Genomic DNA, 12,416 nt, shown 5'->3' with positions numbered 1-12,416 from the left:
TTGGTATATAAGGCAAGGTTAGCAGCAATATGGGAGCCACAGCTGCGTCCCTCAGAGGATTATTAGGATTAAACATGATCCCACTTGTTAACCCCTGCAGGCATGTGACTCACCATTTCGGCTGCTGCAGGACCTTTTGGCGCGCAGGATCCTGTTTGTGATGCCAGGAAAAGCGGAGCTGTGCCACCGCTGATAGACCTCTGATATTCAGTGGTGGGTCACACCGTCCAGGTGGCGAAGTGGCCGTATCGGGCACGAGCGACAGGCTTTTATGATGAGGGTTAAAATAAAATAACAATAAAGAAATAGTTTGTGACACCAGTTGGCAGGGGCGTACGTAGAAATCATGGGGCCCCATAGCAGAATTTCTAATTGCCCCCCCCCAAAAAAAACCAACCCTATATGAAGCATGCGGGGGCCTCACTGAGGAACCGGGGCCCTCCGGTGGATACCCCGCTATTCCTGCATACTCACCTCAACTTGGTCCCCCGCCGCTGCTCCTAGTTCACCAGATGTCTGTGCTCTGCCTAGTACTTTAACACAGTGGCGGCTGGCGCTTACTAGTGACGTCACCGCTGTGTTGAAGAACTGTCAGAGCACAGTGGGGACAATGGTGAGAGGGTGGGCTGCTGGAGCATTTGAAAGTGCGATCCTGGGGGGGCCCGGTGCTGGAGCTGATACCGCGGGCAGCCGCCCCCGGGCCCCTCCAGCTCACGAGCTCCGTAGCAGTCACGTGGCCTGCCTCTATTGACGGTACACCACTGCTAGTTAGGATATTTGCCTGTGGTATGGCCGGGTTCTGCTGGAGGTCCCCAGGAGTTAGGTGGTGATGCGCAGTGCCAGAGGGTTGTCCCCTCACCCCCCCAACTAGGGCTGGTTCCTGGGGAAGTTGAGGTAAGAATGGCATAGCAGAGAATAATTCAGCCAGAGAGAGGATGGGGAGATTTTACCTTTTAGTGGAGCTCTGCATAACAGTCCGGAACATTCCTTACAGCATTCAGAAGGATGGTGGTGCGACCTGCCCCAATGAGAGTTTAGTTTCTTTGCTGTGTGGTTGTGTATTCTTCCTGCCGCTACTTCCCTACCTGGTAATAGGTATCTTAAAATCCTAGGATTTTCAAGACAGGAAAACTCTGGATTTTTAATCCCTTCCGGTGAGCAAGTGACACGCCCGCATCGGGGCCTGGGGTGACTTGTTACCGTTTCTGGGATGCTGTGGTGGTGACTAGGCCCGGTTCTGTTACCCTAGTGGTATCGTTTAAATATGAAGGCGGATGATGACAGTTATTCGTGACACCACCTGTGGTATGCGTCAAGTTAGATGCCGCCGCTGCGGGATGGGGATCCACACTGATACATGTGGCATTTAAATACATGCCACATGTGTCAGTATGTTTATACCTTGCCCTTGAGAAAGCCACCGAACCGTGGCGATACGCGTGGGGCTTTAGCCCACTCTTGGTCCAGCACATTCACCTGTCCTGCCCTGGATCTCTACAGGTTTGCTTTTTCCATGGAGGATTGCAGGGCTTGCCTTTAGGCTGGGATTCTCTGGCCACAAGTAGTCTTCCAGTTTTCTACTGGGTTTCCTGGCTTTGTATTTCTTTTGGCTATTAGCTTGTTAGTTGTGGTCAGTTGCATCGTTTATGACTTCAGGACCCTCTATTAACTGGGACCCCATGCGTGTGTGATTACTAGACTGGCTAGCTATACTATTTTTTTCATAGAGCCACTGCAGATCCCCATGTTTCTATCAACTTTGGGTTGTATTGTATGGCATAACCACAGGGCTATTTAGGACTCATGTACAGGATTATCATGTGTGGACATAATCTCTTTCTATCATGTGTGGGTTATATGTTTTTGTATCCAGTGTTTGGTTTTTAAAATGGTTTTAGAGGTGTCTTATTGTGTCATTTTTGTACGTTTGTATTCTATGTCATATGTGGCTTTTTGCATTATTAAATAAAAATTCTCCTTTTTTGATATGATATGTAGTGATCCCGTTTCATTAAGTACGCTTTGTTTTCCCCAATATATGGGATGGGGACCTCTGGGGCAGATGGTGATGCAGCTTAGATGGTGCAGCTCTCCACAGGCAGAGCTGGGCCCCAGGGCGGGTGGGGGTAGTAGTAGGTGTGGTGGGGGTGCAGGCCGGAGGCGCAGGCGAATCATGGAGCAACATAAGGATGCAGTCTCAAGGTTTTTACTCACTGTAGCAGGTTCCAAGGTAACACGACATCAGTGACCGACTTTGGAGTACTGGGGTTTCACTGTGATGGGCTCCAGCTAATCCCAGATAGTTCGGAGGTCAAGACTGGTGAACCCTTATAGTGTTCCTTCCCTGGTCGTCTTCCTGCGTTGACTTCTCTCCCACGCCTACGCACACAGTACCCTGAGCCGGTGACCGCATGCCCTGTCAGGGTGGCTTGAAGTTCTATCCCTTGGCCCTATGTGGTCACCTTCCTGTGGATTCATGTGCGGAGTTGGCTTTGGTACGAAATGGTCCTCAGCCTCTGGTTTTACTAGCGGAGCACGTTGGTTCTTCTCCTCTAGTCTAGGGACCAGTCTCCGATCTGCAGCCAAGCCCTTACACTCCAATTTTGTATGTGGAACAAGGCCACGGGAGTATGGCGCACTTCCTGTGGTCCCTAGAACCCCTTCTGTCTTGTGCCCTGGCCAAGCTGCACCAGCTCCAGGCCACAGGTCTTCACTCCTCCTTTCTGTCTGTCACTACAGTGTCCTCAACTCACTAGACTCCACACCCAGGCCTGTCGGATTAGGGGGAGGGAAGAATAATCACCAGTGGTGGCTATACATATCATTAATGGAACAAAGCCCTAACCCTGACCCAGTGGAGAGCTGCTAATTGAGGTGTTGTGTGTGTTTTGTGTGCATATCGATGGATGACCTCCTCCGTACCCAGGATGGGATACCGCACCTCTGGCTGAGGTGCAGTACCTCTGTGGTGACTAAAGCCTCAGGGGCGCCACACTCCCCCACAGCAAATCCCAGCACGTCCTCGGGCTGGAACACAAACAAAAATACAATGGTGTTATAACATGTAAATTTTTGGATGCTGTAAACAATGTAAACATTTTCTTCCCTTTATGGGAGGCATTATCTTGAACATTACCAACATGATAAACTTTTGCATTACAATATAAAACTCGACAGTATAAAACATAATTTTCACACCATTTAACTTGGCTGAGGAGCCTGTGATGCCAAAGTTCCAGCAACCACAGATAGAACAATGTGGGGGACCCGCCACCAACAAACCCCCAATGTAGGCTCTGGGCATGCGACACAGCGTTCCTGACCATGCTTTATTGCTTCTGCACGCCAGATGAATTTTAACTCCTGTGGCCTGTGAATTCTGCTAAAGGGCACTGTAATCAGCGCAACTATTTACAAGCGCAGTCCTGGTCACCCATAGTACAGTGACCCAGTTGTCCGTTTTAACTCACACGCATGAACACATTATCTATAACCTTGCTTACTTAAACATTATTGGCAGCTTCCTGGTCAGACGCACACTCTGGTGCAACTTCCAGGTGCTGCACTTTCAGGGTGTACCACCCCCTTTTGCCTTTGTAACAATTGTGCTCCTATATCGCTGGGGTACAGGTCGTGCTTTGGATGACCCTTTTGGAGGTAGGCTTCTACATCCCACTGGGAGACGAAGACGTCTTTTGCAAGACCAGGCACGCTAACAAAGCCCCCATCCCCGTTGTGGGTCAAACCGGATGACTGTCTAATACCTCTGTGGTCCCCTCACAGATGGTCGGACCTTGCAGAGCCGCTGCTTTGTGGCCATGTTGCGGGCCTATATCTCCTCCCATCTTCCCTGGCGCTGTTCCTGCTCTGCTAGCAGCTTCAGCAGCTGTTGTTAGCATGCTACCTTGATGGCACTGGCAGACAGGTTGGGTGTTAAAGGGGTCGCCATTCCTTTCCCACTACCACCCATGACGTCCCAGGCCAAGTGTAGCTATACCTGACTGGGTGCAAGGGGTCCCACCAGGGTGTCCTCAGCAACCAGGTGGCTATACATAGCATTAATGAAACCAAGCCCTAACTCTGACCCGGTGGAAAGCTGCTAATTGAGGTGTTGTGTGTGTTTTGTGTGCATACCGGTGTATGATCTCCTCCATACCCAGGATGGGATTCCACACCTCTGGCTGAGGTGCAGTATCTCTGTGGTGACTGAAGCCTCAGGGGTGTCACACAAGCGACTTGAATCCTGTGGGAAAACTCACTGTTCCTTCTAGAAGTTTCCATACTCAATTATGTCGCTGAGCTCTTGGGTAATTTCACTGCTCCTTATGAAAAGGCTAATAGCAGTCTCTGAGTTTGCCACTGACCTTGAAAGTCCAGGTGGCCTAGGGACTGATACCCTGCCAATGTGCAGCTGGTCCCTTCAGAGGTTTCAACAGTTACCTCAGGCCAGGACCGGCTCCATATTACACTCCTCTCACACGCTCACCTTGACACAAACTTCAACTGCAAACTGAATTTACCTCTCCCCTAAGCTCCTCCCCTTTCTCCTTCTAGGGTGCTCACACAAGCTCCAGTAAGGATGTGTGGGCTAATGATTGTATGTAGTGAACGGCACATTTAGTGTAGTTACCGCATGTACCTACTATAGTATATAACACTGGGGAACGCAATTTTTTAGGAGTTAGGTCAGGCAACTGTTCTTAATTAATTTTTGGATGCTGAATCCAGAAATGATCTCAGTTTTTCTCTATCACGTCAAGTTTTTGAACTATAGGATTTTTGTCTTCTCAAAAATATGTAAACTACTATACCTAAAAAGTGTTTGTTTGTTTTTTAAACAGTACAAATACGAACAAAAAATGAAATATATAAGAAATAGGCATGACAAATATGTTTTTTAACACTATCATGTCTTTTACAAAGGCATATATATATATATATATATATATATATATATATATGCAAGTATTTAAGGTAAAAATGTACATTTATAGCTTTTTCTGGAGTGTTTAACTTGAGGACAATCACGTTTGATGCTCCAGCAATAGTCAGCCATCATATGTACATCCCATCTACCCTGGTAACGGTCTTCCATAACCTTCAAATCTTGGTGAAATCGTTCACCTTGCTCATCGGTAACAGCACCAAGATTTTCCGGAAAGTTGGCAAGATGGCAATGCAGAAAATGTAGTTTAATACTCATGTTGCAACCAAGCGCTTTGTAGCTCTCCAATAGTTTCTGAACAATTTCTTTGTAATTACTTGCACGTGTATTTCCAAGAAAGTTCTTGACGACGTCTTTGAATGATAACCAAGCATTCTTCTCAAGATCTGACAGACAGTGCCTACAAGTAGTATTCAACCCCCTGCAGATTTAGCAGGTTTACACATTCGGAATTAACTTGGCATTGTGACATTTGGACTGTAGATCAGCCTGGAAGTGTGAAATGCACTGCAGCAAAAAAGAATGTTATTTGTTTTTTTGGTTTTTTTTTTAAATTGTGAAAAGTTTATTCAGAGGGTCATTTATTATTCAACCCCTCAAACCACCAGAATTCTGTTTGGTTCCCCTAAAGTATTAAGAAGTATTTCAAGCACAAAGAACAATGAGCTTCACATGTTTGGATTAATTATCTCTTTTTCCAGCCTTTTCTGACTAATTAAGACCCTCCCCAAACTTGTGAACAGCACTCATACATGGTCAACATGGGAAAGACAAAGGAGCATTCCAAGGCCATCAGAGACAAGATCGTGGAGGGTCACAAGGCTGGCAAGGGGTACAAAACCCTTTCCAAGGAGTTGGGCCTACCTGTCTCCACTGTTAGGAGCATCATCCGGAAGTGGAAGGCTTATGGAACTACTGTTAGCCTTCCATGGCCTGGACAGTCTTTGAAAGTTACCTCCCGCGCCGAGGCCAGGCTTGTCTGAAGAGTCAAGGCTAACCCAAGGACAACAAGGAAGGAGCTCCGGGAAGATCTCATGGCAGTGGGGACATTGGTTTCAGTCAATACCATAAGTAACGTACTCCACCGCAATGGTCTCCGTTCCAGACGAGCCCGTAAGGTACCTTTACTTTCAAAGCGTCATGTCAAGGCTCGTCTACAGTTTGCTCATGATCACTTGGAGGACTCTGAGACAGACTGGTTCAAGGTTCTCTGGTCTGATGAGACCAAGATCGAGATCTTTGGTGCCAACCACACACGTGACGTTTGGAGACTGGATGGCACTGCATACGACCCCAAGAATACCATCCCTACAGTCAAGCATGGTGGTGGCAGCATCATGCTGTGGGGCTGTTTCTCAGCCAAGGGGCCTGGCCATCTGGTCCGCATCCATGGGAAGATGGATAGCACAGCCTACCTGGAGATTTTGGCCAAGAACCTCCACTCCTCCATCAAGGATCTTAAGATGGGTCATCATTTCATCTTCCAACAAGACAACGACCCAAAGCACACAGCCAAGAAAACCAAGGCCTGGTTCAAGAGGGAAAAAATCAAGGTGTTGCAGTGGCCTAGTCAGTCTCCTGACCTTAACCCAATTGAAAACTTGTGGAAGGAGCTCAAGATTAAAGTCCACATGAGACACCCAAAGAACCTAGATAACTTGGAGAAGATCTGCATGGAGGAGTGGGCCAAGATAACTCCAGAGACCTGTGCTGGCCTGATCAGGTCTTATAAAAGACGATTATTAGCTGTTATTGCAAAAAAGGATTATTCCACAAAATATTAAACCAATAATAATTGACCCACACTTTTATGTTGAAAATTTATTAAAATTTAACTGAGCAACATAACTTGTTGGTTTGTAAGATTTATGCATCTGTTAATAAATCCTGCTCTTGTTTGAAGTTTGAAGGCTCTAACTTATTTGCATCTTATCAAACCTGCTAAATCTGCAGGGGGTTGAATACTACTTGTAGGCACTGTAGTCCTGGTGAAATGTTCATCTTTGATGAGCTGTCGAATTTGTTGACCATCAAACACACCAGCCTTGATTTTTTCAATGGACAGTCCAGGAAGTGACAACATGATGTACTTAAAACAGTCGCCGTCAGTTGGCAATGCTTTTACAAATTTCTTCATGAGACCTAGTTTTATGTGCAGAGGTGGGAATAGTATATTCTTCCTGTCAACAAGTGGCTGATGTAGAATGTTAGGATCTCCAGGTTTAAGACCAGATCTTGGAGGCCAATTCGACTCAACCCAATGCTTTTCTCGAGCTCTGCTATCCCACATACAGAGAAAGCAGGGATACTTTGTGTACCCACGTTGCTGACCAAGAAGGAAGCAAACCATTTTTTTGGTCAACACAGATGATCAAATTGTGTGTCGTATTTCAATAACTCAATAACTCTCTTTACATCTCCATGTTCTTCACGAAGAGAGACAGAATGCCCAATAGAGACTGCACCAAATAAATTGCCATTGTGTAGAAGGACACACTTAAGACTCCGCTTTGAGCTATCAATAAACAGTCGCCACTCATTTGGATTCTACATTGAAAGCTCTAATTCTTGTAGTAAACCAGGAATATTATGGCAAAACACAAAACCGCTGTCACACCGAAAGTACTGCAAAAATGTACTTTCTCTAGTACGAAAGTATGATACCTTCGCTCCTTGTTCAAGTAACTGTTTCTCATTCAGCCTTGATGCTAGTAATTCTGAAGCTTTTTTTGATAAGCCCAATTCACGTGATAAATCATTTAACTCGTGCTGATCAAATCCCTTACGAACTGAATCCTTGTGAATTTCAAATTCTGCATCATTGCTGTCACTGTGTTCGTCAACATCACTCAGAACTTCTAGAGATGGTAGCTGTTCGAAAACTGGCACTGGAATTTCAGCTGAACGAGGCATTGGTCTGATAGCTGACGGTAGATTTGGATATTCTATTTTACTTTTTATTTTTCCTGTTAAATCCTGATGTTTTCACTAAACTGAAGTAACAGTCTGTGGAATTACTTTTTTGCTCTCTCCACACCATGGGGATACCAAATGCCAACTTTTCACGTGTTCCTTTGGTCCACATCCGTAAACTCTCGACACACTGCTTGCACACTATGTGATGGGCCCACGGCTTATCTTGATCTCCGAGTTTTACTTTAAAATATGCAAAATATGCTTGTTTGACAAATGCACTGATGTTTGCCCTTTGAACTGGAATGGTGAAAACACCACAAATATAGCAGAAGGAGTCAGGGTTGTTCAGGCATTTACGACGAGAGGAAGAAGGAGCAGACATGATCTGAAACAAAGGAAATATGTAGATAAGTAAATAAAACACTGAGATGGAAAGTTACAAGCTTTGAAAATTAACAAACAAAAAAATCATAAAAGATATACAAATTACAACTAAGCGCCCAATGTAAAGAGAAAAGCTATCACAAATCCTATTTATTCCTACTATGATACATTTTTTGTGTAAAGATATTGATAATTATGACGTATTGGGAGCTGCACACACCTCTCACCACACTGTCTCAGTTGTGACTACTCTTACAAGTTGCCACGTAGCTCTATATGAGTCGAATTGTACTCAGATAACAAGTCTTATTACAGAAATCAGTGCAATTGTGCTTCTATGGTAGGTAAGTTGAGGAGGAAAAACTTGACGTGATAGAAAAAAACTGACTACATTGTTGGAATCAGCATGCCAATTTTAGTATAAATCAGCTCAGAAACCTAACTCAACAGAATTTTTTTTTCAATTGTTCCCCGGTGTAATCTGTCTGAAATTTTCCTACAGGAAACATAGAAACGTATATATGGAATATTCCTGAAAGATCTGGCCCTGCATTGAGGGAAAACAATTGTTTGACCTGGGCTTATTATTCAGAAGTTGATCAAATCAAGGTAACATGCTTTGCATTTATTTTACTATAATAACCTGGTGTATCCTGGTCTAGAGAACACAACCACCAAGCTCTAAAGTGAATAGCACAAATTCTACATAAATACTGATGAATAAGGCTATGTTCACACAGGGCTTTTTTGGTAAGTTTTTGCTGCGTTTTTTAGCTGCAGATTTGCCTTGGTTTTATCCAAATCCATGCTAAGATAAAGGTGATTTTTACAGTCCCAGCAAAGTCTATGAGATTACTGAAATCTCATGCACACACACACAAACACATCAGTTTTTTTCCCTGACTGTTTTGTCAAATACCTGTGGTTTTGGTCAGGTTTTTAAAGAATGAGCATTGCAATTCTTTGCTGCAGATTTACTGCGTTTTTTTCATTGATACAACCCATTTTGTAGAAAAAAAGCAGCAAATCCGCACCAAATCTGTAGCAAAATTGGTACTAAAAAAACACATGAAAAATTCACCAAAAACGCAGATGACTCAAAGGAGATTTCCTGCCACACGATTAGGTTTTGGTCAGGAAAAAACTTACCAAAAAAGCCCTGTGTGAACATAGCCTAACACATAAACCTACAACTCAAATCAGTAGAAGAATGTCAAGTATAGAGAAGCTTGTAAGACATAAATACACAAAAAACATGGATCTAAGACTCTGTCACATCCACAGCACCCTTGAATCATAGGTAGTATACATGAATTGTGCCAAAAGACATGGACAGTTATGCATTAATATAAAGCACAAAGCTAAGGTACCTGTAATGGTTTAGTCCCTGCCAAAACAAGCAAAATAATAATACAATAATAATCAATAATACAGCAGAACTTAGCAGAAGGATGTAACCAGGCACAATGGAAATACAGTAGATGGCTCATTTTACAGTTATCGGCAGATTAACTCCATAAAGACTTATGACAAAGATGTACATCACCGTTGACTGTTCCGACATGATGACGTACATTTTCATCATGGTGATCGCACGTGTACTATCAATGCTCTACAGGATCACCCTCAGAAACAAGATTTGATTATACAGACCTGCTCCTGCTACAACACATTGAATCTGGGATAACTTGCTTATTTAAATGCCCCAGCATCTAAACTTATAGAAGTAATGTGATTGCAGGGTGCTAATGGGTTAATATATCAGCCAAAGGCCTATAAAAGGCCCCAGGCATGCAAATTAAGCATATGCCCTACAGAAAGTGAATAAGTAAATAGTAATAATACATGTAAATAACATAGGCTATTTAGTTAACACTATTTTGGTTAAAAAAAAAGAAAGCATAAAAGCCATCCCAACACTAACAAGATGTATCTGAAGGAAGGTGGGGATGCCAGGCCATGAGGACTCCGCACTCCTTTGCCAGAGAGAGCCAGTGCATGACACCTACTGTACACTTCAGGGCAGTGTCCACTATCCCGCAGCCGGTCGCCATCGTTGATGTAGTAGATAGACACAGGACACTGGAAAATGTTTGGCAAAATAACTGTAAACTGTTTACTACTCCTTCCACCTTCATGACAGTCATGGCCATATTTATACGGTTCTGCTGCCGCTGTTTAGTCTAGTCCCTTGACTCTTCTAAGCCCATCCTAAGGTGAGCCATGAGCACCGAACCCTTGGAGGATACCTCCGAGTTCTATGACAGACCCAAGTTATGTGACAAGGTCAGGTCTTTACTCCAGGAACCCCACTGCAGAACTGATTCCTTAGAGACCCATCTCTCAAGCCATCCCTCTGGCCATCTGTCACGCCTTTCATCTTTGTTCCTAGCTCCCTTCATTACCGGGGAACCTAGCTCCAATGCTACATCTACTCACTATCAAAGTCTATCTACATAACATTCTTATACTTTGCATTACACTGCTAACACACTAACGGCAAGTAACAGGTCACATTCTACATTACCATATACATAGTTATTACGGCACAATACACTTAGACTTGACTTTACCAAGCCTGAGCGTTAAGACGCCAGCCACTATAAAGTCTCGGCTCTGCTACATTGGGGAACCACATCCTCCCGCAGCAGCACAGTCCATATAAAACACATTTGACATAATACACATAAAACAATACAGTCATATGAAAAAGTTTGGGCACCCCTATTAATGTTAACCTTTTTTCTTCATAACAATTTGGGTTTTTGCAACAGCTATTTCAGTTTCATATATCTATGAAAGAAAAAAAGAGAGAAGAGGGCGCTCTTGTGTGTAAGAGTAAACTTTATGCGGTGAATAATGAAACAATTCCACTCTCCTATGAGTGTTGTACTAGAGGTACAACACTGTCTGTTAGCACTGACAGAGAGATACAGGTTACCCCTTGGCTGGCCGACACGGATCCTGCTGAGGATGATCATACAGCAGCCTTTGATTTCAAGGCTGCTGGTGCTCAGAGCTCCTGCAATCCTCCTGTTTGGGTTGGCGTCTCACTCCTGGATCAGATAAGAGGAATTCCGTTCCCACTGGTAACAGAGCCAGGCTAATCTGTTTAGTCAATGTAATTAGATCTCCTAAGCTGGAGCTGCGGCACCCCGTGGACTCCCAAAGGAGAGATAAGGTATTCAAAGAAGAACAAAAAAGCCATGGTATAAAGGGCGCTGCTCACAAGGGAGATAGGAGATAAAATAATGAACATTTATTTGAGCTACAACGCGTTTCAGGGATACAATAAAACAATAATTTCCCCCTTCCTCAGATGCTACCCTGGCTTTTTTCTTCTTCTTTGAGTTTCATATATCTAATAACTGATGGACTGAGTAATATTTCTGGATTGAAATGAGGTTTATTGTACTAACAGAAAATGTGCCATCCGCATTTAAACAAAATTTGACCGGTGCAAAAGTATGGGCACCCTTATCAATTACTTGATTTGAACACTCCTAACTACTTTTTACTGACTTACTAAAGCACTAAGTTGGTTTTGTAACCTCATTGAGCTTTAAACTTCATAGGCATGTGTATCCAATCATGAGAAAAGGTATTAAGGTGGCCACTTGCAAGTTGTTCTCCTATTTGAATCTCCTATGAAGAGTGGCATCATGGGTTCCTCAAAACAACTCTCAAATGATCTGAAAACAAAGATTATTCAACATAGTTGTTCAGGGGAAGGATACAAAAAGTTGTCTCAGAGATTTAAACTGTCAGTTTCCACTGTGAGGGACATAGTAAGGAAATAGAAGAACACAGGTACAGTTCTTGTTAAGCCCAGAAGTGCCAGACCAAGAAAAATAACAGAAAGGCAGAGAAGAAGAATGGTGAGAACAGTCAAGGACAATCCACAGACCACCTCCAAAGACCTGCAGCTTCATCTTGCTGCAGATGGTGTCAATGTGCATCGGTCAACAATACAGCGCATGTTGCACAAAGAGAAGCTGTATGGGAGAGTGATGTGAAAGAAGCCGTTTCTGCAAGAACGCCACAAACAGAGTCGCCTGAGGTATGCAAAAGCACATTTGGACAAGCCAGTTACATTTTGGAAGAAGGTCCTGTGGACTGATGAAACAAAGATTGAGTTGTTTGGTCATACAAAAAGGCGTTATGCATGGAG

General features: G+C 43.8%; 1 protein-coding gene across 2 annotated transcripts in view; it reads left to right on the top strand.

The window, feature by feature from the left end:
- CP (ceruloplasmin) overlaps positions 1-12,416 on the top strand; it is a 235,614-nt gene that overhangs the window by 201,275 nt on the left and 21,923 nt on the right. For both annotated transcript variants that reach the window (XM_075340801.1, XM_075340802.1), the window contains exon 15: positions 8,748-8,854. In XM_075340801.1, coding sequence (XP_075196916.1) covers positions 8,748-8,854 — 107 coding nt within the window. The remainder of the gene's footprint in view (positions 1-8,747; positions 8,855-12,416) is intronic.

This window comes from Anomaloglossus baeobatrachus, chromosome 3 (genome assembly GCF_048569485.1).
Source record: "Anomaloglossus baeobatrachus isolate aAnoBae1 chromosome 3, aAnoBae1.hap1, whole genome shotgun sequence".
Lineage (NCBI taxonomy): Eukaryota > Metazoa > Chordata > Amphibia > Anura > Aromobatidae > Anomaloglossus > Anomaloglossus baeobatrachus.
This window is presented reverse-complemented; position numbering and strand designations above follow the sequence as displayed.